The 23,739-nt window shown below is 37.6% G+C and overlaps 6 protein-coding genes across 8 annotated transcripts in view; 4 read left to right on the top strand and 2 right to left on the bottom strand.

Annotated features, from left to right (window-relative positions):
* The first annotated feature begins 2,154 nt into the window (after nucleotides 1–2,154).
* Nucleotides 2,155–3,806, top strand: LOC132194699 (uncharacterized). The gene is made up of 4 exons (XM_059616144.1): nucleotides 2,155–2,459; nucleotides 2,626–2,788; nucleotides 2,845–3,197; nucleotides 3,249–3,806. The coding sequence occupies exons 2-4, from the start codon at nucleotides 2,636–2,638 to the stop codon at nucleotides 3,514–3,516; spliced, it is 774 nt and encodes a 257-aa protein (XP_059472127.1). The 5' UTR covers nucleotides 2,155–2,459; nucleotides 2,626–2,635; the 3' UTR covers nucleotides 3,517–3,806.
* Nucleotides 3,807–4,674: 868 nt separating this feature from the next.
* On the top strand, nucleotides 4,675–6,510 carry LOC132194726 (piezo-type mechanosensitive ion channel component 1-like). The gene is made up of 8 exons (XM_059616188.1): nucleotides 4,675–4,804; nucleotides 4,861–4,987; nucleotides 5,067–5,302; nucleotides 5,356–5,534; nucleotides 5,585–5,833; nucleotides 5,890–6,109; nucleotides 6,168–6,288; nucleotides 6,342–6,510. Exons 1-8 carry the CDS (start codon nucleotides 4,788–4,790, stop codon nucleotides 6,498–6,500), a joined length of 1,308 nt encoding a protein of 435 aa, XP_059472171.1. The 5' UTR covers nucleotides 4,675–4,787; the 3' UTR covers nucleotides 6,501–6,510.
* Nucleotides 6,511–6,546: 36 nt separating this feature from the next.
* Nucleotides 6,547–7,414, bottom strand: LOC132194727 (ATP synthase-coupling factor 6, mitochondrial). The gene is made up of 3 exons (XM_059616189.1): nucleotides 7,298–7,414; nucleotides 6,890–7,048; nucleotides 6,547–6,830 (listed from the first exon to the last, which is right to left on the bottom strand). The coding sequence occupies exons 2-3, from the start codon at nucleotides 7,045–7,047 to the stop codon at nucleotides 6,656–6,658; spliced, it is 333 nt and encodes a 110-aa protein (XP_059472172.1). The 5' UTR covers nucleotide 7,048; nucleotides 7,298–7,414; the 3' UTR covers nucleotides 6,547–6,655.
* A 167-nt stretch (nucleotides 7,415–7,581) lies between these two features.
* LOC132194724 (E3 ubiquitin-protein ligase parkin) lies at nucleotides 7,582–13,322 on the top strand. The gene is made up of 12 exons (XM_059616187.1): nucleotides 7,582–7,871; nucleotides 7,929–8,112; nucleotides 8,169–8,499; nucleotides 8,555–8,753; nucleotides 9,007–9,144; nucleotides 9,203–9,322; nucleotides 9,373–9,457; nucleotides 9,592–10,754; nucleotides 12,559–12,701; nucleotides 12,781–13,012; nucleotides 13,130–13,189; nucleotides 13,242–13,322. The coding sequence occupies exons 1-8, from the start codon at nucleotides 7,614–7,616 to the stop codon at nucleotides 9,699–9,701; spliced, it is 1,425 nt and encodes a 474-aa protein (XP_059472170.1). The 5' UTR covers nucleotides 7,582–7,613; the 3' UTR covers nucleotides 9,702–10,754; nucleotides 12,559–12,701; nucleotides 12,781–13,012; nucleotides 13,130–13,189; nucleotides 13,242–13,322.
* A 1,898-nt stretch (nucleotides 13,323–15,220) lies between these two features.
* LOC132195034 (E3 ubiquitin-protein ligase parkin-like) lies at nucleotides 15,221–16,533 on the top strand. The gene is given in 6 exon segments (XM_059616729.1): nucleotides 15,221–15,444; nucleotides 15,774–15,885; nucleotides 15,944–16,063; nucleotides 16,114–16,201; nucleotides 16,331–16,356; nucleotides 16,358–16,533. Coding segments are annotated over 6 exon segments (438 nt in total). The 5' UTR covers nucleotides 15,221–15,436; the 3' UTR covers nucleotides 16,442–16,533.
* A 26-nt stretch (nucleotides 16,534–16,559) lies between these two features.
* The window catches only part of LOC132195033 (ATP synthase subunit delta, mitochondrial), a 37,226-nt gene continuing 30,046 nt past the window's right edge, over nucleotides 16,560–23,739 (bottom strand). Inside the window, exons 1-3 of one of the 3 annotated variants that reach the window (XM_059616725.1) lie at nucleotides 17,487–17,638; nucleotides 17,093–17,230; nucleotides 16,560–17,032 (exon numbers count right to left, since the gene is read on the bottom strand). In XM_059616725.1, coding sequence (XP_059472708.1) covers nucleotides 16,667–17,032; nucleotides 17,093–17,224 — 498 coding nt within the window. In that variant the 5' untranslated portion in view covers nucleotides 17,225–17,230; nucleotides 17,487–17,638 and the 3' untranslated portion in view covers nucleotides 16,560–16,666. Of the gene's footprint in view, nucleotides 17,033–17,092; nucleotides 17,231–17,360; nucleotides 17,639–23,739 lie in introns of those variants that run through there. The other 2 variants (XM_059616726.1, XM_059616727.1) reach the window with 2 other exon arrangements.

Raw genomic sequence — 23,739 nt, 5'->3', positions numbered from 1 at the left:
GCAAATTAAAAAGAAAACCGACTACATGGCCAAGCTTAAAAACCACATGGAATCCAGACTTTGTAAAATTCAAATGATTTTTATTTTATTATTTAAAACTAATTTTTTAATTAAAGGTAATGAAAAGCTCGAGTCTCAGTCGCTTCTGAAAAACGCCGTTTTGATGAGAGGTGGAGTAATTTTTTACTGTCCATTCAAAAATTATTATTTTTAATTTAAAAATTTCAGTTGTGGAAATTCCACCAGACACTCCGGCTGAGAAGACACCGTACAGTCTGACGGAGTGGCTGTGGAGCACGACCCTTGTGTTCCGCTTCATCGAGTTCGGCTTCCTGGACCGGCTGAAAGACGTGAAGGAGGAATGTCTGCTGGAGAAACCCGAAGAGGAGGAAAATAAAAAGAGTGTGCCGAGCGAGGAAGAACTGCAGAGTCTGTGGACGCAGTACGAGTCCAACAACCTGTTCAACATCCTGTGGAAACCGCGGCCCATCCAACTGCTGCAGGCGGCGTGGACGTGTCTGCGCGCCCACTCGCAGTACCTCAGCTTCCTCCTCATCTTCTACCTTCAGGCCTTCCGCTACTGCTCCTTTTACACGCTGCCGCTGCCCCTGTCCGTGCTCTACGCGTCCAAGAAACACCCCCGACCCAGCAACTACTACTGGAACGCGCTCATCGTCGTTTCCTTCAGCATAGTGAGTATAATTTTTTTTAATCAACCTTAAGTATTTTAGAATGGAAATGTGTTATTTTAATTAATGGCCCGCGAAAACAGTTGTTGCAGGAAAGATTAATTTGTAAAGACTAAAAAAAGGGTACAATAATTGGTACAAACAACAAAAACAAGATTAAATTATTTAGGCAGATTGAGGATCGATGCCGCCACAAATTATAGTTTTCCCTTTTATTAAATTATTGGGGGGAAATGACAGCTTTCGAACTAACAATAAGAAAGTGATGCTCATAAGAAAAAAAACTTATTTTGAATAAAAATTTTTTCCAGAAAAAAAATTAATGTACAAAAAAATTGCATGGAGATGAAAATCTTAAAAATTTGAGAAAAACGTATTTAACCTGGGGGCGGGGGGGGGGGGGGGTAGGATTAATTAAAGAAGATAATAGCTAATTGTGATAACCACACCAGAATTATAATATTTAGGTCAATATTGGTCTATATTGATATTTAAGAAAAAAAGTATGTATTTTGAAATATTGGATATTAATTGTAAATTTTTATTTAGCATTCTTTCCAAACAAATAAAATGCCTAATTATGATGATTAATTATCCGTCATATTTATATACATGATAAGTGAGAATTATTATTTTTTAACTCAAATAAAGGAAATTATTATTTATTATTGACCTGAGAAAATTTTTTGCAAGGCAACGAGGAGATGAGGATACTTTTTTTCAAATTATTTTCCCCTTTTTATTTTTGAATTTTTTTATTATTTAAATATTAAATTCTAAAAAAAAAGAATTTCCAAGCAATATAATGAATTTTTTTTTTGAATTTATAAAAAAAATACAGATCTGATCTGTTTGTATCGTGATTTTCACTGTGATTAAACTATAACAAAGAAATTTTAAATATTTTTTCTAGCGCATGCAGAAATTATATAATATTAAAAATACAACTTATGAATATTTTGAACGCAAAATCCGGCAAAATCTAAATTATATTTTTTTGCATATTTCTTTGCTTTTCAAATTTATGTAAAATAAAGACCGGACTTTCGTGAGGGAATTAAGCAAAAGAGCATAAAAATCTTTTTTCTTCAGTCGTTCATATCACTGACATGCCTTTCCATAATTGATGCTTAATTTAATTTCCACTTCCAACTTCAAAGTTTTGTACATTTCATTGCATTATTATATATTTGTACAAAGAGATTCATGCAATGATAAAAATTGTACAAAACCACGAAAGCCGGCCGTACAAGTTTTGGCAGCCACTGACGTAGTGAGTGGTACAGAGAAGGTAACGACGCGATTCATGTCCAAACCTGCAACATTAGGATTCGCGCAGCAGCAGCAGCGAAGCGGGCAAATCACAAACGCCTGACAGAAAAGCAAACTAAGCAAAGAATGCACGTGCCATGCATGTGTGGAAAGAATTTTTGTCTCACTTTTGTCTCACTTTTGCCTCTGTTTTGTCTCACATTTGTCTCACATTTGTCTCACATTTGTCTCACATTTGTCTCACATTTGTCTCACATTTGTCTCACATTTGTCTCACTTTTGTCTCTCTTCTGTCACGTTTGCTTTGCACTCTTTGCATTCGCAAGCTAGTTCTGGCGCACGTACGTTCCATAAGAAGAGGTTTAAAATTTTGCGTTAATTGATCAGATAATTTGGAATCCGCTGAATTCTCACGCAGATTTAAACTCGAATTTAATTTAGGCAATTAATTGAATTATTGCCAGCTAACGTTGAGTTCCCAGTCTCATCATTATTCCAGTAAGTAAAATTCTCAAATATTTTATTTTTTCACTTAAATCTCTTGAAAATCATAAAATTTCCTTCACTTTTGCAAAGAAAAAATTTAAATTGTAAGAAAAATTATTAATCCTGTTTTTCGTTCTCATTGTCTTATTGTAATTTATTTGATCTTTATTTTTTTCAGTCTAGTTGATATGGAGAAAAATGGAGCAGACATAATATTCCTGCAAGAGAGGAAAACACCTAAAAAGTCTGCAAAACCTGCTGTGCCCAAGATTAAGAAGAGCAACACTGCAGAAACAGCAACTCCTGCTGCCCCAAAACCCCCCAGGAAATACACCAAAAGGGTAAAAATGACAAAATCAATGTAATTCTTTTTCATTCCTACTTTTTTTTATTCTAGCCTAAGGCTACCTCTGATGTCCCTTTGCAAGGGAAAAAGACCAAACTGCCCAAATCAACCTACAAATATCCAAAGAGCAGTCTCGGTCCCTACTTCGCTCCCGAGTCCTACTTCTACAATGGCTATCGAAATGCCTACTTGAACTTCTTGCTGCCGAGCTCCAGCTCGAATGACATGCCTGACGTTTACAACGGACGTCTGCGGCGCCCAGTAGAATTCCCTCCTCTGCCTATGAGTGGAAACAGGAGTTTGTTGATGCAGCAGAACTTTGTCCGAGACCTTCCCTTCAATCCGGGAAACACCTGCGATTGCCTTTTGCCACCGCCACCTGTTTACTACGCTAATTACACCCCGTACTTAAAATTAAATTTTTTTATAATTTAATTAATCTTTTTTTTTTCAAGGAAAGTGACACGTTCCTCCACCTCTGCCAATGGAAAAGCATTTTCCTCACAATACCCGAAAATATTTGAAGAGACTGAAGATTACAAGAAGACTCTCGAAGGTCTGCTGGACCTTGATGCTGACGGAGGCCACGAGTTGTGGCGCGAGGGAGAGCTCGAAGACATGCTCTTCCACCACGGACTTGATTCCAACTCCAAGACAAACCTGACCACTCCGTCATTTGAGGAAATGTTTGAGTTGGAAAATATTGAATTGGAGGATTTCTAATTTCCTAACAGACCTCTCGAACCTTTACTGAGTTTGAAGTCTAATAGAAGAGATTTATTTTTGCAACGAAGACCAAAAAACCTTGGTTACCTTCAATGTATATATTTGTAAAGTGTCTTGCATACTGCAAGAGAAGAGTTCATAAAATTGAAGAATAAATAGTGCAAAAGTCTTAAATAATAATTATTTGTTATCAAAAAAGGTTGATATTCCAGGTGATACTGAATTACGATTACCTCTGTTTCAGGAACAAAATTGTCAATTGATTTCTAATTCCAATGAAATATAAAAATAAATAATTCATCGTTTTATTTTATTCCACTAACAATAAGAGATCTTCATATATTCTATATTACACACATGAACGGAAAAAGTTTTTTCCGGCATCCGCAATATTCTTTATTACTTTTAAGGTTTTAAGTGTTTGCTATTAAAATAATTAACTTAAAATCTCTGATTTTTCCTGTCCAGATTATAGCTAAAGTCGGCTTTGCGCCTTACCTCGGAGAGGCAGTGATTTCTCGGCTTGGCGGTCGGTCTGCTTACTGGGAAGCTTTCCTCTTTGTCTCTGCCATTTGGCACAAGTAAAATACGTAAATTTATTTTTTGAGTCTTGCTAATTGTAATTTCTAACCAATAGATCAATTCTACGCAAAATCGGACTGTGGAGTGCGCCGCTGAGCTTGCAAAGCCAATCACAAAGAGTTGCATTCGTCGACGTCTACTCCTGTATTTTTATACTCCAGGTGACCAGCACCACGATCGTCCTTGGCAGCTTCAGCTCATTTGCCGTAAATTTGACATGAATCAAAATAAATCACTTTGACGAATTAAAAAATAAATTTCAGGCAGAGGCCAGGGGCGACGACAAGAAGTCGGTCGTTGATCTTGACTCGGACTCTGTTCCGGTGACTTTCCTGATTGTAATATTTTTGCACTTGATTGGAATGGCCCTGGACCGGATTTTCTACGTTAGCGCCGCGTTTGGCTGCAGAAAAGTTTTCCACACCATCATTTACGTTGCGTTGCACTTCTGGCTCTTCCACTTTGTCCCCAAATTCACTCACAGGCACACAATTTTTTTTAATTACCTCATTTTTTTTTTCAAAATTATATTATATTTGAGCAGGAAATTTGGCCACTACTTTTCACAGCAGATCTACTACTTCCTGCAAAGCATCTATTTACTTTTGTCAGCCTACCAGGTTCGGACGTGCCACTCAAGATGTTCGGCCGTGAGCATTTTGTGCCAAAGTTTCAGCAGAATCAACATGGTCGCTTTTCTAGCGTATATGAATATTAAGTTTATTATTTAAATGATTTAAATTTGGTTTTTGTTTATAGATATAGCAGTGTTCCGTTTCTGGAGCCTGTGAGGAGATCGATTGACTTTTTCTTCACTAAAACACTGCTGACGCGCGAAGAGTTTGTGCTCATTGAAAGTATATTTGACCTGGTTTTTAAAGTGAAGGTATGTTACAAAAATAAATTGTGTTCAAAATTACTTGACAATAATATTTTTCTTCTTATTTTTATCAAATCTGTTTTAGTGTGAACGGGTGAATGAATACAAGTACATGACGAACCGGCGCCTCAGGACTGGCCTGAAAACCGTCGTCGGTCTTTTTGCAATCTTGGCCATGCTCATGTTTATCGCTGCCCCGTTGATCTACTACACCCTGGAGGACTCATTGACGCAGCATAACCACATCAAGTACCTAAGTCTGGACTTGAGCAGCCCCGTCCTCGGAAACATGTACCACCAGCGAGTCTCAACCTTCCACCAGTAATCTTCATTAGTCTTATATAAAAATTTTTAATAATTTATCCGGTCAACAGTATCAGCTACCGTAAGTTTCAACTGATGAAAAACCATTACGGGAAAAATAGGGCGGCTTACACTTTCCTGAACGAGTTCACCCATGATGACATAATGGTTGCTGAACTTCCAGCCATTTCTTTGACAGAGTGGTCGACTGCCATGCCAAGATCGGAAGTCGCAAAAATTTTGAGAAACAGTAATTGAATTATTATTTAATTGTAAGAAAACTGAGAATCGTCTTTTCAGTGACGATGCTTCGACCGACGATCAAATGGGTTGTGGAGAGGGTGGTCGAGGGTGACGAGGACTTCAATGACCACACCACCATGCTCAAAGCACCCCCTCCGAATAGCACATTGCCAAATTTGATCGGCAAGTTGGCCGAAATGGTTGAAAAAGGTGGAACGGCAAAACCCGTTCTGCTACCAGACATCCTGACCAAATTTCTGCACTTCCACCGAACGGACCCTTCAAGCAACATCAAGAGTCTCATGCGTAATTTTATTAGAAAACTTTTTGCGCAAAATGAAAACGTAAATTTCGTGCTAAAGTAACTAGGGCCCGAGACCCAACGGTGGATGATCTGCTTGTCCAGCTGGTAAGGGTGGAGGGAAGTGACAAATTCGCTTGGAAGCTGTCGGAAAACTGTGACACAGACGAGTACAGGCAGCACCTGTCAAAACTGCCCTTTGCGAAGGACTGCGAGACTCTGGACATTTTCCTTTTCTCTGCGCACCCACCCTTATTTGGAGTTGTTAAAAATTTCGGAGGGTAATTTATCTTTAAAACAAAATGAGAATATATTCGTTTTTCAATTTTGAAATTTCAGATTAATTGGAATGTACGCTGGGGTGATTTTGTCTCTGTGGACATACCTGGCTAAAATCTGGAAGCGCGATGCATACGAAATGATGTTTGAGGAAATGGTCTCGCCAGATAAAATTTTGCAGGTTATTATCATTTCAATTATAAAAAAATTTTCTAAAAAAAAAAAAAAAAATAGCTCTGCCTGGATATTTACCAGTGCAGAATCACCCAGCAGGCGGAGATGGAATTGGACTTGGGTCAAAAACTGATCAATATCTTCACTTCTTCCACCGAATTTGACAAGTGGAGCAAAGGAGCTTACGGGATTGATCCCCGCGCCCTCAATTACCCTTGATGGTTATTCATGGTCGATTTAAATGTTTGATACAAATTTGATTCCGTACTACTAACAACAGTTGTTTATTTTACAATAAGAACAAATTCGACAAGCCCAGGATCTTTTGAGGGCTGTTCCAAATTTCATAACATGGCTACTCATTATATAATTGTTTATGATGACTGGGCGTTGATGGGGTCGATCTTGGGTTCGGAGAATTGGAAAGAAGGGAACTTGGTCATATCTACCCCTGCGCCACCTCCGTATTGCTTGGCGGCCTTTTCCAAATCGTTGGCCAATTCCTTCTGGATTTCGGGCGAAGCGTCAACAAACTTGCCGCCTGCAGCCCTGAGACAAACCGATTTGATAATTAAATGCTTCAAAATTAGTGTTTTGAAAAGACGAACTTGCTCTTCTGTGCGTATTCGCGGATTTTGTCGATGAAAAGCTGCTGGACGGGGTCGGCCGCCTTGGCAAGGGCAGGCACGTTGACTGACAGACAGCGGCTCACCACATCCTGCGAGGCCAACCTCCTAAGGGAACCAAGAACTGGTCGGACAATCATCCTGTAGATTTGCAAAAAATTAATAATTTATAGGGTTCAAGTTTTAAATTTTGAAGACAAATGGTTTTTGCTGGGAAGGGTGACTAACGTATCAAGATGGCTTGAATTTTTTTATAATTCTGTGAAATCCTTCTTATAGAATCGGCAAAAATACACTTGAAATATGAAAATAAATTTCTTTTGTCACGAAATAATGCTTTTTTGGTGTAAAATAATTCAGGAACATTATAAAAATTAATTTTTTCTTTACCTTTCGCTGCCTAATGTTTTGGATGAAATTATTAAAGATGGCTGACGGTGGTAGCCGGTGAAATGAGTCAAGCAAAACACTTTTTATTCAGTGTTTTTCACTATTTTTCATAATTACATGTAACAAAAATTCAAAGAAAATTATTTGTTTACTCTAATTTGCATTTTTACACATTAAATATGTAATTCTTTGTTGCCAGTACTGAAACGTCTTCGGTAGTCAATCTCAAAATCGACTGGGGCAAGGGACTGGGGGTTGGGGTGGGGGCACTGGGGGCGCGGAATTCAAACGCAGTAAAATTAAGACAGCCTGCGTCATGAGTTTTATCTTTGAGTTTTTCAGACGCATTTTAGAAAGGATGTTGCACATTTTCAGCTCAGGGACCGAGAGCATCAAAAACACGCTCAAAATCTACATAAAAACCAACACAGGCAAGTCGGTCAGCGTCGACTTAGACCCGAAAATGGACATAAAAGACGTGAAAGAGCTCGTCGGCCCCAAAATTGGCATGCAACCCCAAGAGGTGAAAATCATTTTTGCGGGCAAAGAACTGCTCGACACGACAATAATAGCGGTATTTAAATGCTGATACTTGATTTTCATGTCATTACCATAAAAATTACTGTTTCAGGATTGCGATTTAGGAGATCAAAGTGTCCTTCACGCAGTAAGAGTGGTCAGGGCTGTTCCAACCTTTCCGCAGTCACCGGATAATCCTGCTGCTGAGGGCTCAAAGCCCATGTGTGGTACTTTAATGGACCTCCAATTGACTGCGAAGGAGAGGGAAATGCTTGGACTGTCTGAAGACAAAGCTGGTAAAAATTAAAAGGACCTAAAAGATAGTTTTGTAAAAAAATAATAATTTTTGCAGAAACCGAGAAGAATCGAGCCCATTTCTACGTGTATTGTGGCGCCGTGTGTAGAGGAATGAGAGCCGGAAAGCTGAGAGTGCGTTGCAGTCACTGCAAGAGTGGAGCTGTGACCGTGGTGCGCGACCCTTGCTGCTGGGAAGACGTGCTGACGCCTCAAAGGGTCGAAGTTCACTGCGAGTCTCCAGAGTGTGCAGGACAGCAGCGGTTCTCGCAGTTTTTCTTCCGGTGTGCCGAGCATGTGTCCCAGGGCGAGGACGAGGAGGCTGTTGCCCTGTACTTGATCAAGACAAACATCAGGGACATTCCATGCTTAGCATGTACGGAAATTAGGTAAAAAATTTAAGGAAACCAAATTTTGAATATTTGGTCATTTAAAATTGTTTAGCAACCCTGTGTTGGTTTTCCCTTGCATCGAAGGCCACGTGACCTGCATGGATTGTTTCCGACACTACTGTAGCTCTCGACTGAGAGAAAGGAGGTTCCACTCGGACCCCAAACTGGGCTACACCTTACCATGCCCAGCTGGCTGTGAAAATTCCTTTATTGAGGAAACTCATCATTTTAGACTTTTAAGTGATACTGAGGTAAAATAAAATTTATAAAAATAAATAAATTTCACTTTACAACTAAATAAGAGTTTTGTGTTAAACTTGCTTGTTGAGAAAATATGCCATTGTTAATCACAAACAGCTAAATTTGATTATCTCAACAAATAATTAACTTATAGTTTACCATTTTTTTAGCACAATTATTATTCCAAACTTTACTCAATTTCCCCAATAGAACCACAGATGAATTATGAAATTAAAATTCACGATAAGTTTATTTTTTATCCAGTATCAGCAATATCAACGTTTTGGAGCAGAAGAATTTGTTCTCCAAGCTGGTGGGGTGCTTTGTCCTCAGCCTGGATGCGGAATGGGAATTCTGGTAGAGGAAGGATGCACAAAAGTTGCATGCGCAAGTGGTTGCGGCGTAAGTTTAGAGTTACATGTTTCATTCAATAGAGAATCAATTAAAAATTGATTATTAGTTTGTTTTTTGCCGAAACTGCCTTCAAGGCTATCATATAGGCGAGTGCCAAGAGGTTGAATCTGGAGCTACGGCCCTCGAACAGTCCGGCTACAGCGTAGACCCAGGCAGAGCTGCTCAGGTTTGAAATTTGCAAATCAGTTGCAATAAAAACTAAGATGTGATTTGTAGGCCCGTTGGGATGAAGCAAGCAAAGTGGCAATTAAAGTGACAACCAAACCCTGTCCCAAATGCAGGACGCCGACTGAAAGAGATGGTAATTAATTTTTTTTTCTATTAAAAAAAGTTTGTACATATTTCAAAATGAGAGTTTAAAAAATTAATGAAATCATTTTTTTTTCCAAAATTATATTAGCTTTTAGCATTTAATTTTTTAATCATGATTTATAGGTGGATGTATGCATATGATTTGCACAAGGCCCCAGTGCGGCTTCAACTGGTGCTGGGTTTGTCAAACACCGTGGACCCGAGACTGCATGGGAAATCACTGGTTTGGCTAATAAGTCGAACTTATAAGGTAAATTACTACGAATCTTCCTTTACAAAATTGCCATAAATTTACCCTTGTTGACAACTTTTTGAGATTTTCTCAGAAATATAAAGCTATTTTGAATCTATTAATGGATCAGTGTTTTGATTTGGTCATTACCGAGTGCATCAACACTTGCCAAAATATATCACAGCAATGCCTTCAAAGCTATAGTGATGATCGACGGGAGGGTGCAAACCAGATAATTAACAAGGCTAATAAACTACTGGCAATTTTTCTTAAAAGTTGCTCACCTTAAAGAAAAAATGTTGCCAGTTAAATTTCCTACAATTTCTTTCATGCATATCAAAAAATACATGATTTAAGTATCTAACAGCGCTGAAAAGATAGAGGAGATGAGTGCAATGAGTCCCTTCCCCCTCTGGTGTGACAGCGCTGTGATCGCGGAGTGGGCTTCCGAAATCTTTTTCCATATATTATATACAGATTTGATCATTCATCCGGGAATTATGATTATATTATGTACTTAATTGGGTGGGTCCAGGATATAGAAGGGTAATGTTAAATGTTTTTCTTGAAAACGTGCCATTTTATTATTCCAGGAATAATGATCATATGATCAATCACAAACCTTTTTGTCTTGGCATAAAATGATCAATCAGATCAATATTGACGATCATTATCAAAAATAACAAAATAAGTATTATGATCATTAAATTATTCGTGGAATAATCCGAATAATGTTTCGGCGATTTTTAAAGCCCACTCGGCGATCTCAGCGCTGCCACACGTGTGAACGCGAGGGGGGGAAGGGACTTCTTATTCTCCCGATCGGAATGAAACGCCTTTTGAGGAGGTTTTTGTTTTGGAGAATAAAAAACATTCCCTCTCCTTGGGTGGAAGCACGGAGTGGGGGGTGGTATATATAGCAGCAGCAGACCACACATTGTTCTCTATGAAAGCAGTCCCGTACTCCCGTACGTGTTGTCACTTGTCTCGCGTCCGTGTGACTTAATCAACAAGTTGGTCTAAATTTGTGAAGCTCTTTGTCTTCTGAAATTCGGTAAGATAGAAATTATATTCAATCAATAAATTTATTCATTCCGCCGCTTCGTAAATTATGAACAAAATTGAGCTACGTACATTCATCGGTACATTCATATAAATCTGAGCCGGCCGAGCCGGCATGCATCAATTTATTATAATTCTTCGTTTTTATTGTTGATTATTTTTCTTTTCAAACTAAATTATAATTTGTTAATTCCTGCATAAATTACGTATGTTAAAATCCTAAAAATATTCCGGGTACAATGCAAAAGAACTGAAATGTGCTACTTCGAAATGCTAGCAATGTCGCGCGGAGCATTTCACGGAATTGTTGTTATTCTAGATATTTATGAAGGCCGTATGTGAAGATTTGTCGCACAATGCAACAGCATTCCCCGACGAACTCTGAACAAATGCACTGGTGTGGAATAATTATTTTATTCCTCTCTTAATTTTTTTGTTTTGATTGTGGCTCATGTGGCTGTGTCATCGGGGAACTTCATTGTTTTTTTTATTATTCCAATTAAATTTTCGGCTTTTACAATTAAATTAATTATTTAAGGGCTTTCTTTTGAATTGATCTTGTTTAATTTCTGGCAATTGTTTTGAGTTAAATTCTTACAAAAAATAAATATCGCGTTTATTTTAAATTTATATTTAATTAAAGTAGCTTTAAATTTATAAATATAATTAGTATAATAAATTCCATAAATTCAATCGGAATTAGCTTGTAGAATTCATGGGATTCCATTTCAATTCAAGGGAATTTATAAAGGCATTTTAGAATTCAACTGCAAATTCACAGAACTTTCTATATGCATCTGAAAGTTCTGTGGATGAGTTTCGCATGACCCTCCGGGCTGCGGCCTGCGACCCGCACTGTAAAAGGCGCTCCGTCCGCTGGCTCGGGCAGAAAACTGACATGCACACCTGGGCACCCAGTGCAGCTTCAGACAACACCCGTCCGCGATTCCTTAATTCGCGCCCGTGTCCAAGCTGTCCGAAGGCCCCCCGACCGCTGTCCTGTCCTGACACTGGCTCGTACGAGGACAACCGGAAGGCCGACTGCGTCCCGAGCCCCTCGAGCGACACACCAGTGTCCCTCGTCCTTGCCAGGGGTGCGGCTGAGCGGTCCGAAGCCAATCGGAGCAGCTTTGCCAGCTCCTTCACGTCCGAGGAATCGGGCGCCGACGAGGCTCGCCGCCAGCGAGCGTTTGTACGAAGGCGTACGAACGTGTCCGCCGCCAGAGACCTGCATAGCAGGGAGCCGCCGGGTTCCCAGGAAGGACGTTTCCAGGGCAGCCGCAGCCGGCATACCCAGGGAACACCGCGCGCTCCCATTTGAAAATTGCAAGAGACGACAGTAAAAGAACAATATCGAGTCTGTGAATTTTACCCATTCTGCCAAAATTGTTGTCAAAATTTATTATGCTAAAACACTATAAAATAATAATTTATTTAATTAAAACGAATAAATTTAAAATATTAATTTTAATTTAAATTTATTTATTTGTACAGCAAGCCCGTGTGTAAGCCAACCTGCATTGTGTCAAACAATACACATTAGCATTTTAAATAATTCAAGCCATAGAAATTATTAAACAATTACACATTAACAAATAGAAATAATTTTAACAATATAAATCATTAATTACAATTAAAAAATCAGTCAGTATAATCTTATGCAAACCCCTGCATTTTAATCTTCTAACGTTTGGTTCACAATAAACTAAATTTGTAGTACCAGGACAAAGTGCGCTTTGTGTGTTCGTATCTGTTCTGATGCACGTCTCACTTATTCCCTCTTTGTTGACACACAGGCGGAAAAAGGCGATTCACGCAGGACACGGCGCTTTATTTGTTGCAGTACTCTTTTTTTTGCCAGAGAATGGAACCAGTCGCTTTTAAAAAAATAATGGATCCCATCAAGAATTTGGCTCGTCGTGACCTCCAGACCACAAAGGTTAGATTTTTATACCAAAAGCTGCTCACTCTCGCCGCGGTTTGTTATATTGTAATTTTTTTTTTTAATATTTTTGCAGGTCTTATCCCAACCCTTGTCCGACGAGACATTATCGTCCACAGACGAAATACTCAGTGCCTTGGACAACAGCATCGACAGTGTGGAAGGAAACTCCAAGAAAAAATTGAAGTTCCCTAACATACTCACAATGTTAATATACGTGATCAGACTGTTTGGTGAATCATGCCTTTCTGAACAGCAGATCCTCTTGGCCAACTTTGCACGTGCCTGCCAAGTGATACACGAGTATGGTAGGTTTTTTTATTGTGCTAAGGCTAGTCCTTATTAAGAATTCCTCATTTTCCTATTAATTAAAGCCTAACAGATGATTTAAATCATTAATATTCCTCTTTATTTTTCTCTTATAGCCATTGCAACCGTGACCAGGGCGAAGTGGAAAAGTGCAGTATTGGAAGTTGTGGGGGAAGGTACTATAATGCAATATTACTTAAATAATTTTACTACCTCTCTTTTGAGTAGCCCATTTATGTGTTCCGACTGCGATGGCCATAAAACTTTCTTCTGCAATGTATGTGTGCGCCTGAAGGAGAAGAAATGCATCAAAGACGACTGCACCTGGTCCAGGAGGAGGCTGTTGCGCTGCATGTGAGTAAAATAAATAGTTCATTTTAAATCAATTCTGCTTTCACATATTCATTTAACTTTTTTTAGGTGCTGTAGCTATTTCTCTATTTTTTCTTTTTTTTTTTTTAATATTATGCCAAAAACAGCATATTTATTATATCTCAATTTGATTGGTCTTCACTTTACTATTCTTTATAAAAGCACTTCTCTTATTTCAATTATTTGTTTTTATAATAATTTTTTATTACAACATTAAAGATTGATATCTGCATGTTTTGAAATTGTGTGTTTTTGTTTTGTTATAGCAAGAAGAAGGTAAAGAGAACAGATCCTGATGGCGCTCATGATGAATCAATTGACCACATTGCGCTTGCAGCTTCCAAACTGAAAGAAGGAATTGTAAGCATCAATTTTTTCCCCTTGAATTCTTGACTAGATTTTGTGTTTAAGTTCATTCAGCCAACTCCGAAGGACATGGATGCCGTTTCCAAATTGTTGAGCGCCCTAAGGCTGAAGATGTATGATGGCGGCTCGGCTAGTCTAGGAGGAGGCGACAACCTTCCCATGGATAATGTCTACGACTTCCTTCATAGAATTCTGCAATTGATCAATAATACCACGCCAGGATTAACACTGAAGGACCAGTTAACGTTCCTACATCAATGCGCACAAGCCTCAACTATTCTTCACCCCTTGGGTATGATATTATGAAGTTTTTATTGAATAATGTTTTAAGATGAGATCACACACTGTGAATTGTGCGTGAAGATATTTATGAATTAACTTCTTATATTATTCCTGTTATAATTTTAAAACCTGCAATAGAAACTGAAATTTAATCATAATATAATGTATTTGAATTTACAGTCTAAATGATCTTATTTTGCAGTGTTCTTCTGTTGGACACATCGGGACACATGCTGCAAAGTGTGCTCATTCGATGCCGAAATCCAAGCCGGCTGCCAGCACGAGAACATCGAGACACATTTCTGCAAAGTGTGCTCTTTCGATGCCGAATTCCAAGCAGGCTGCCAGCATGAGACCTTTTTCTGTACTAGATGCTTAGAGGAAGATGAAAATTGCGTTTGCACTTTCAATGAATATGATTGGGATGGTTCTACTCTCATTTGCTTGATTCAAAAGTAATTTTGTCACTTAAGTTGCACCCAATTTCTGAAAATTAATATTTTGATTAATTATACATGAATAAAAATAAAAAGTTTAATCAAATTTTCGATTAGTCTAAAAATATTATTTATATGTAGATATATTATTATCTTTATTCCTTTCTAGATAAATGTGAATTTTATGGGGGTTATATTTAATCTGGTTTTAATATAATTTTTATTTTTATAAATTGTAAGTTCTTTTTATGTGTGTAGTAAAAACGCGCATAGAAAGAGAGACTAGCATAAACAGCTAGGCAAGGAGAATTGCGTATACCTGAATACGAGGGAGTCGCGCGCGCTGACACATGTATTGCCACCCTTGGCCTAAATAAAAATACAATAAATTTATTAAATTAAAAGGCGCTCATTGGTCTAGACACGTGATGTACGGAGGGGTTTATTTTTCGTTAAACTGATTCCAGCCCGAATTTAAAAGTTAAAATCAGACTTCACCTTCATTTGTGAAAGACAATAATAATAAAAGGAATTTAAAAACAAAATGTTTTTAATAATAAATTCTTAATTTAAGATGCTTAGTACATCCATTTTTTTCATTCATTAACGGGTTTAATTCAATTTGCTGCGACCGTGGTGCGTAAACCTTGCTGCTGGTAAGACGTGCTGACGCCTCAAAGGGTCGAAGTTCTCCGGAGTGTGCAGGACAGCAGCGGTTCTCGAAGTTTTTCTTCCGGTATGCCGAGCATTTGTCTCAGGATGAGGAGGCCGTAGCCTTCTACTTGTTTAAGACAAACATCAGGGACATTCCGTGACCTGCATGGATTGTTTCTGACACTACTGTAGCTCTCGACTGAAAGGAGGTTCCACTCGGCTCGGACCCCGAACTGGGCTACACCTTACCATACCCAGCTGGCTGTGAAAATTCCTTTATTGAGGAAACTCATCATTTTAGACTTTCGAGTGATGCTGAGGTAAAATAAGCTAAGAAATAAATTTATTTCACTTAACGACTAAATTTGATGTTTATTAAATTTAAAAAAGTTGTGTTAAACTTTCTTGTTTTGAGCATAGAGTAAAATATGCCACTTTTCTTTAAATATCAATATTAAAAATGGTAAATCATGGGAACTGATTAACATATTTTTTCCCAAAAACAGCTAACCCTGACTATCTCAACAAATAACTTGATTTAGCATTTCTATCACAAATTCTATCCCAAACCATTCTCAAATTTCCCTAATGGAACCATGCATAGATGGATTTTGAAATTTAAATTAATGATGAAATTATTTTTATCCAGAAGAAGATTTGTTCTCCAAGCTGGTGGGGTGCTTTGTCCTCAGCCTAGATGCGGAATGGGAATTCTGGTCGACGGTGGATGCACAAAAGTTGCATGCGCAAGTGGTTGCGGCGTAAGTTTAGAGTTACATGTTTCATTCAATAGAGAATCAATTAAAAATTGATCATTAGTTTGTTTTTTGCCGAAACTGCCTTCAAGGCTATCATATAGGCGAGTGCCAAGAGGTTGAATCTGGAGTTACGGGCCTCGAACAGTCCGGCTACAGCGTAGACCCAGGCAGAGCTGCTCAGGTTTGATATTTGCAAATTAGTTGTAATAAAAACTAAGATGTGATTTGTAGGCCCGTTGGGATGAAGCAAGCAAAGTGGCAATTAAAGTGACAACCAAACCCTGTCCCAAATGCAGGACGCCTACTGAAAGAGATGCTAGTATTATTTTTTTTTCTATTAAAAAAAAATTTGTACATATTTCAAAATGAGTTTAAAAAATTAATGAATTCATTTTTTTCCAAAATTATATTAACATTTAGCATTTAATTTTTTAATTATGATTTATAGGTGGATGTATGCATATGATTTGCACAAAAGGCCCCAGTGCGGCTTCAATGGTGCTGGGTTTGTCAAACACCGTGGACCCGAGACTGCATGGGAAATCACTGGTTTGGCTAATAACTCGAATTTTTGTTAATTACTACAAATCTTCCTTTTTTTAAAAAAAAAAAGTGCCAATATTTACCCTTGTTGACAACTGTTCGAGATTTTCGCAGAAATATGAAGCTATTTTGAATCTATTTATGGATCAGTGTTTTATTTACAAATTAATTAATTCACTTTCATCTAACACAGAATGAATGGGTGAACAACAACAATTATTCTTCTACTCGTAACGAAAATTTACTCGCACGCCTTGACCACTTCCTCGGCAACCTCGACGGCGATTTGCGCCTCGGCTCTGGCCTGGTCTCCGGACGCAGAGCTCAAGGCACTCTGGGCCTTGCTCAGTGCGTCCCTGGCTGCGGCCGCGTCCAGGTTCTCAACTGGCACAGCCTCTTCGGCCAAAATCTGCACACTGGAGTCATCGTTGATGGTGACGGAGCCACTGGAGACAAAGAAACGCTTGGGGCTGCCGTCGGCCTCAAGAACTGTGACAACGCCGGGCTTCAGGACTGCCAGGGTAGGCACATGCTTGGGCAGAATGCCAAAGGCTCCACTGAACGAGGGCACGTCCACTTGCCTCACATTGGCCTCGTTGTAAAATACCTTTGGGGGAAAAAATTCAAATTAAAACCTCCTTTTTTAATTTTCGATTTGAATTCTGACCTGATTGGCAGCGGCAAAGGTGAAGGACATCTCATTGCCATCGGCATATCCACGTCGGACTGCGGTCCTGCCGAGGGGTTTGGTGGCCAGGAGGCGCAGAGCAGAGCGAGCAGATCGGCCGACAACTGCCATTTCGGACTAAAATCGGAGATGGATTCGTTAGAAGATGGTTAAAAGCAAAAAAATATTGTCAAATTGGGCAGTCGAAAAAGCCGAGAAGAAAGGGATGCGGTTTTTGCTTTTGCGAGTTGCAGGTGTTTTTACAAACCAGCGAACTTTCTGGTGATCGGAGCGACCCGACAGGAAGGTCAGGAATGTTAATGTCAAAGAGATTGTTCACTAGACAACTTAATTTTGGTGGAAATGGTGATTGAAAATCGAAAAATTAACTTACAGTGAATCAATGTCTTCTCGTGCAGCAAAGCAAGGTGAAATTGTGTTTTTCCTCAGCAGACGTCTCTAGTGTGGCGCGCGCGAAGAATTTTGAAAAATTGAATTTGTTTAGCTGGCGGGAATCGCCATTGATAGTGTTCAAAGCGCTTTGAGCCAAGATCAAACAGGCCAAACAGCAGCGTTGTATAATATTTTTAATATTAAAAATTTAATTAGATCTTTTTCTCTAAAAACCGCTAAAAACTGCCTCTTTTTAATCTTTGCTATCGATATATTTTTGAAACTTTTATATACTTTCCCATTTTTTTATTGCTGCGGTACTTGATGGACTTTTGAAGAAACTTTTTACAATTGATTGGCTAAGTTCAACTTTTATGTCAGCAAAGATTTAATATTTGCTTAATTTTTATATTACGCATTTTGTAAAATAAATAACACACAAAAAACACATGTTTTAATTTTATACAAATAAGTTTCAGTTTATTTTAAATTAAAAATTGCACTTCTATTTGAGTCATTTTTTAACTCTTTAACTTACATTAAATTCTCTTTTAATGTCTGTAATATAATTTCAATCAATTCAAAATTATGGACAATTCAAAAAATCTCAAGATTTTCAAGTTTGATACTGGACAATGGCAGAGCTCCGTCTTTCACGCATTGAATTTTGTAGCAGAGAAGCAGTCAATGCAGATGCAGAGAGCGTAGCGAGAGCATTCGGATTTTACATAGATTTTCTCGGTTCCGCAGTCGCGGCATTCTGGTCGATGTCTCGAAGAACATTTTGACCTCTGAAAAAAAATTATATTAAAATATCTCCGTACTTTCCTTAACATGGAATATCCTTACTCTGCGCGCTGATTATCTTCGAGGCCTGTACTAGCTCCTGTAAAATGGCCTTAGCTTTCAGGTAAGAGTCGACTTGCCCGAAAACGTTCTTGAAGAAGTGGCCGATTGTGTCACGAGACGGGTTGACACCTGCTATCAACATTTTGTCGACGATGGCCTCGACACTGCTCGTCTCATCTGGACTCTCGAGTGAGAGCGATGCTCGTTAGCTGTGGATGTTATAAGTGGTAATGTTTTACTTTTTTAAGTTTTACATTAAAATTAAATTTACTTTCAAAGCCTCGATGGTTCTCAGGAGACTGGGGAACCAAAATATAGTTCTCGGAACTATTTTGATTCCCGAGCTTTTCAGCAGGGTAGCTTCATAATTTAAAAAAAAAAAGATTCGAGGTGAATGTCGAAATTTAAAAAAAAAAGTCTTTTAGTTAGCAGAGGCCGCAGAGGGAGGATTATATTTCTGAAAATTTTTTCAAAAGTGGAGAAAATAATTAAGTAAATGAAGCAAGCCTGCCCGCGCCCCTCGCCTCTACCGCGCGGCTGCCAGAGCAAAAGGGAAAAGTCGAGCACCTTTCGCCAAACCCGCGCGGCCAGCGAAAAATAATTATGTTGTGTGCGTTTTTTTTTCATAAAAAAAAATTAAGAAAATTATGAAGATATTTTTTATTTTTAATAAAATATCATCACTGCTGTTATCAATTTGCAAATTTTCAAATCAGATAAAAAAGAGGAAAATCATTTTTAAAATTTGATGAATAATTAATCTTCTTCTTTCATACTGGACTCTTTGTGATGGATGGGGTCTTTTTAATCTCGGAAGTTAAGCAAAATTCTTTGTATAATATTGGTGCCTTATTTATAGAAGATATAAATTTAATTTTTTGCCGATTATTTGTAAATTTAATTTTTCAGTCAATTCTCTAATTAGTTTTTTCAACTCAAGTGGGAAAAATGTAATTTTAAAGAGTTTAAAGAGTTAAATTAATTTATTTTATCACGTACTTAATTGTGACGTGATAGCAAAGTAAATTAAATCGTGGACACTTCAAGCAACGAAAAAATTTCGCGCGACAGTTCTTTGTTCGCTCGGCGAAGTTTCGTTCACGCAAACTTCAATTTTGTGCGCAGCGAACTTTTTTCCACAATGTTAAGCGCGAGCGCAATTTTTTATACCGACTTGAGAGCGCGAGAGTAATACAAAATAATCATGGTGATGGCTAAGCGCGTCAACCCGGCCAGCACATTCACAGAGAGATCACATTAAAAATAAATAAATGAAATTAAACTCACTATTGGTCACATAATATCACAAAATTACGCAAAAACTTCTCCAAGTTCGAGTGAATGAACAATTATCGTCAACACAAAATGTATTGCTCTGTAAATAATTTTAAATTTCAAATTTGTTGGAGAATTTTTGCCACCCGACTGGCAAAAATTCCGTCAGCGGTGCGGCGCTGCACTGAGCCGAGAAAAAATATTTCCCACAGGTATAAGCCGAGAGCTACTTGGATAATTTTTTTTAAAAAAATTAATGAATTTTCTGAACTGCTCAAGCCGAGAATTGGTTGGTGGAATTTTTTTCCTCGCATTTTCAACAACATTTTATACAAGTCATTCTAAAAATTTGAAAAATTCTTGGCTGCGCACAATGCGCTTAATCTTGTGATCGAATCTTTTTTCCAGCATTTCTAGATTTTTTTGCGCCTTTATAAGAACAAAAATTACAGTGATTGATTTAAAAACAGTTTCAGCAATATTAAATTGCAACTAAATTCTTTAGACGAAAATTTTTGTATTGTTTGCTTTTTTATTAACCTTAAATTTTTGGGCAAATTTTCGTTATTTTTTTCCCTGAATTTGCAAATTACGACCGCTCTGTTGAGCGCATTTTTTAGTGCAAATGACTGCTCGCACCTCGAAGTTAAAAAATCTGCACTCGCTCTCTGCTCAAAGAGTGCAGAGCGGAGAGTGTCTGTCACTCTGCCCAACTTTGGTTTTACATATTAAAATTTAATTTACCTTTAAATTGAAGAGAAGACCATTATATTATTAACCCCAAAAATGCAAATCAAACTCAGGGTACAAATAAGGGATGTGCAGCTGAGCGGAGCGTAAAAGGCACAGGGAAAATTTATTGCGATGCAAAACCGCCCTCCGCTGATGTTTCCAGCACTATCAGAATTTTAGTTTTTTTTTTAATTTTGTTTGCACTAAAATTAAATTTTAAAGGTAAATGTGCGCAGCAGATTTACGTCTGCGCTTGCCAGCAACATGCTTCCTTGTAGAGTGCTTACGAGAATAAATATTAAAATTTAAAATTAAACTTACTTTTATGTCGAGGAATCTTTCAGCGCCTCCCTCTACTTTGGACCTACTTGTCTTCACTTCCGTGTCATCCTCTCCAAATGCAGTGTCATCCTGCAAATCAATTTTACTAAATTTTTAATTTGTTTCAGGGTTTTCGAGCACAAGAATATAAATTTCAGCTGCTAGCGAGCAGCGTCGTAAATATTTTAATATTTATTTACCAGAAGAGCTTCAAGCTCAGATTCCAGATTATCCAAGTCTGACACTGATTGGCTGCGTTGCACAGTCGTGGCACGGCCGTGCGCTTGCTCCCTTAAAATTAAATAAAAAGAAATTATTTCCGCTGTATTAAAAATGTTTGGAAAAATTTTGCATTACCAGTTCATACGCGCCTCCATTTTCTTCATGCACCGTTCGTCGTGTCGGTAGAAGGAGGCAATTTTGAGAACTTCGTGGCATCATGGACACTGCCTGAAAAAAATTTTTGTAATTATAGCACTGGTGAGAGTACGGGGGATGTCAAAATTAAATTCTTAACTTATATTCCGAGATTAAAAATTTGGGTTTTAGAACTTTTTATTTCCAGCCGGAATTTTGATATTTTTAAAGAATCTAGTAAAGTTATGAAATATTTTGTAGATCATCAATCTATTGGGATTTTAATTTTGACCCCCCAGATCCCGTAATATTATGATAAAAAAATCTACTAAAATAATAATAAATAAAATCATTACGTTTTTTACAGCAAAAATTTCAGGCATTGTTTCTATATGGGTAAAAGTTATCGATGACCCTCAAATTATGTAGCTTCATAACAAAATTGTTAAATTTATTTATGTTAATTATTTATTTTTTATATGTGATTTATTTGAAAATATTTGGCATTTTAAAAGCCAGCCAAAAGATCAGAAAAGTGCGCATTTTCGTACAGAAAATTTGGTTTCGTCTGAACCATTTTGAACTGCTCCAAACCCCAAATTGAAAAATCGTGGCGTCTTTCTGGAACTTCTTTTATCATTTCGGCCCGAGGCTAAAACATCCAGCTTATATAAAACTGCCTGCCAATACTTGGGACGATTCAGATTCCAAATCTGATGCAGTACATTCATACATTCTATACATTCACTTCGATGGCCAACCGCTCTCTGCTGATGCTGACCGTTGTCGTTTTTGCTTTTTTTCTCGCAGGCCGAACGCGATTTCTGGCAAAAGTCGTGCTAATAATGTAAACGTGAACGTCATTGTGCCTGAAAACATGGTCGCAATATGAACTTCAAATAGCGGCAGCAAATTTTTTATAAATTGTCCATTTTAATAATTAATCAAAAAAAATTCAATATTTTAATTTAAATTTAAAAAAATATTTAAGATAGCAGAGGCCGCAGAGGGAGAATATTTAAGTCTTTCTGAATAATTAATCAAAAGTATAGAAATTAATTAAATAAATGCAGTAAGCCTGCCCGCGCCCCTCGCCTCTATACCGCGCGGTTGCCACCGCGAAAAGGGAAAAGTCGAGAACGCACCTTTTGCCAGACTCGCGGCCGGCGAAAAATAATGGTGCGTGCCTTCTTTTCATACAAAAAAAAGAAAAAAAATTAAAAAAAAGTGATGAAATGGTGCAGATTATTTTAATATTTTAGCTAAATTCTTTGCAGAGGTTGAAGCTTTATCAAAAAATTCAATGTTTCCCTCCCGAAATATTAATTTTTAAAATTGTCAACGATTTGAAACAATTGAAAAAAAAAACAGAAATAATTGATTAAAATCATATAAAATTTTGGAGTACTCCTCATAAAGAAAATCAAGAAGATATAAATTTTATTTCTTGCCGATTTGTAAATTTAATTTTTCAGTCAATTCTCTAATTAATTTTTTTAACTTGGCAAGGAAAAAATTTTATTGTAAAGAGTAAAATCAATTTATTTTATCAGGTACTTGTGACATGATAGCGATGTAATTTTAATTGTGGACACTTCAAGCGAGCGAAAAAAATTTCGCGCGACAGTTCCTCGTTCCCTTGGCGAAGTTTTGGTTGCGCAAAACTTCAATTGTGTGCAGCAAACTTTTTACAGCAAAGTCAAGCGCGAGCGCAATTTTTATGCAGACTTGTGAGTGCGAAGCGTAATATAAATATGCGGTGATGGCCAAGCAGAAAATCGGCTAAGCGCGTCAACCGTTGCTTTACTAGTTAAAACCCAATTAAATTATTAGATCCATGGCGTCCACCCTGCCTGCACAAAATACGTAGAGAGACATTAAAAATAAGTAAAAATCTCCTTTATGGAGATAAAATAAATATGAGACACATAATAACATCACACAATTACGCAAAAACTTCACAAAGTTTGAGAGAATGAACAAATTATTATCAACACAAAACATTTCAGCTCTGTTAAAAAATTTTAAATTTCAAATTTGTTGGAGAATTTGCCACCCGACCGGCCAAAATTCCGTCAGCGGTGCGGCTGCAACAAGGTCGATGCGTGCACCGAGCCAAAAACAAATTTATTTCACACAGGTAGCCGAGAGCTACCTGGATAATTTTTTAAAAAATTTAATGAATTTGCTCAAGCCGAGAATTTGTTGGTGGAATTTCAACAACATGCAATTCCATGAATTTTTATACATGCTGTCAATCTAAAAATTTGTAAAATTCTTCGCTGCGCATATTATGCGCTTTTATATTGTGCGACGGAAGTAAAACTTTTTTGCTTTTTCAAAATTAAAAGGCGAGCAGAGCGTGGAAAGCGCAAACATAAGTCCTAGATTTAAAGCAAATTTTTTAATCTTACCTAAATTAAAATTTTGCAGTTTTTTTTAAATTGTTCCTCTTGATTGTTGCATTTTTTTTTTTTTTAATTTTGCGACCAATCTGAAAAGAGACGAATGTTTTGATGGTGAGCGTCAAGGCTGGGCTAACATGTAAAATTAACAAGAGGTTCTTATAAAATTTCTTTATATACCTTTCTTGCTGGACGAAAACGATTGCTCGTTGTGAAACCACTTGACACCAGATCCGATGTTACTGCTTCGGAGTTCGGAGGCGCTTTGGTGTCTGACAATACAAGATGCGACTGTTTTGTTTCCCCTCTGAATCG

The sequence above is a fragment of the Neocloeon triangulifer genome, unplaced genomic scaffold (assembly GCF_031216515.1).
Source record: "Neocloeon triangulifer isolate White Clay Creek 2 clone unplaced genomic scaffold, ASM3121651v1 ptg000008l, whole genome shotgun sequence".
In the NCBI taxonomy this organism is placed as follows: Eukaryota; Metazoa; Arthropoda; class Insecta; order Ephemeroptera; family Baetidae; genus Neocloeon; species Neocloeon triangulifer.
The sequence above is the reverse complement of the archived record's forward strand: the minus strand, read 5'-3'. Positions and strand labels throughout refer to the sequence as shown.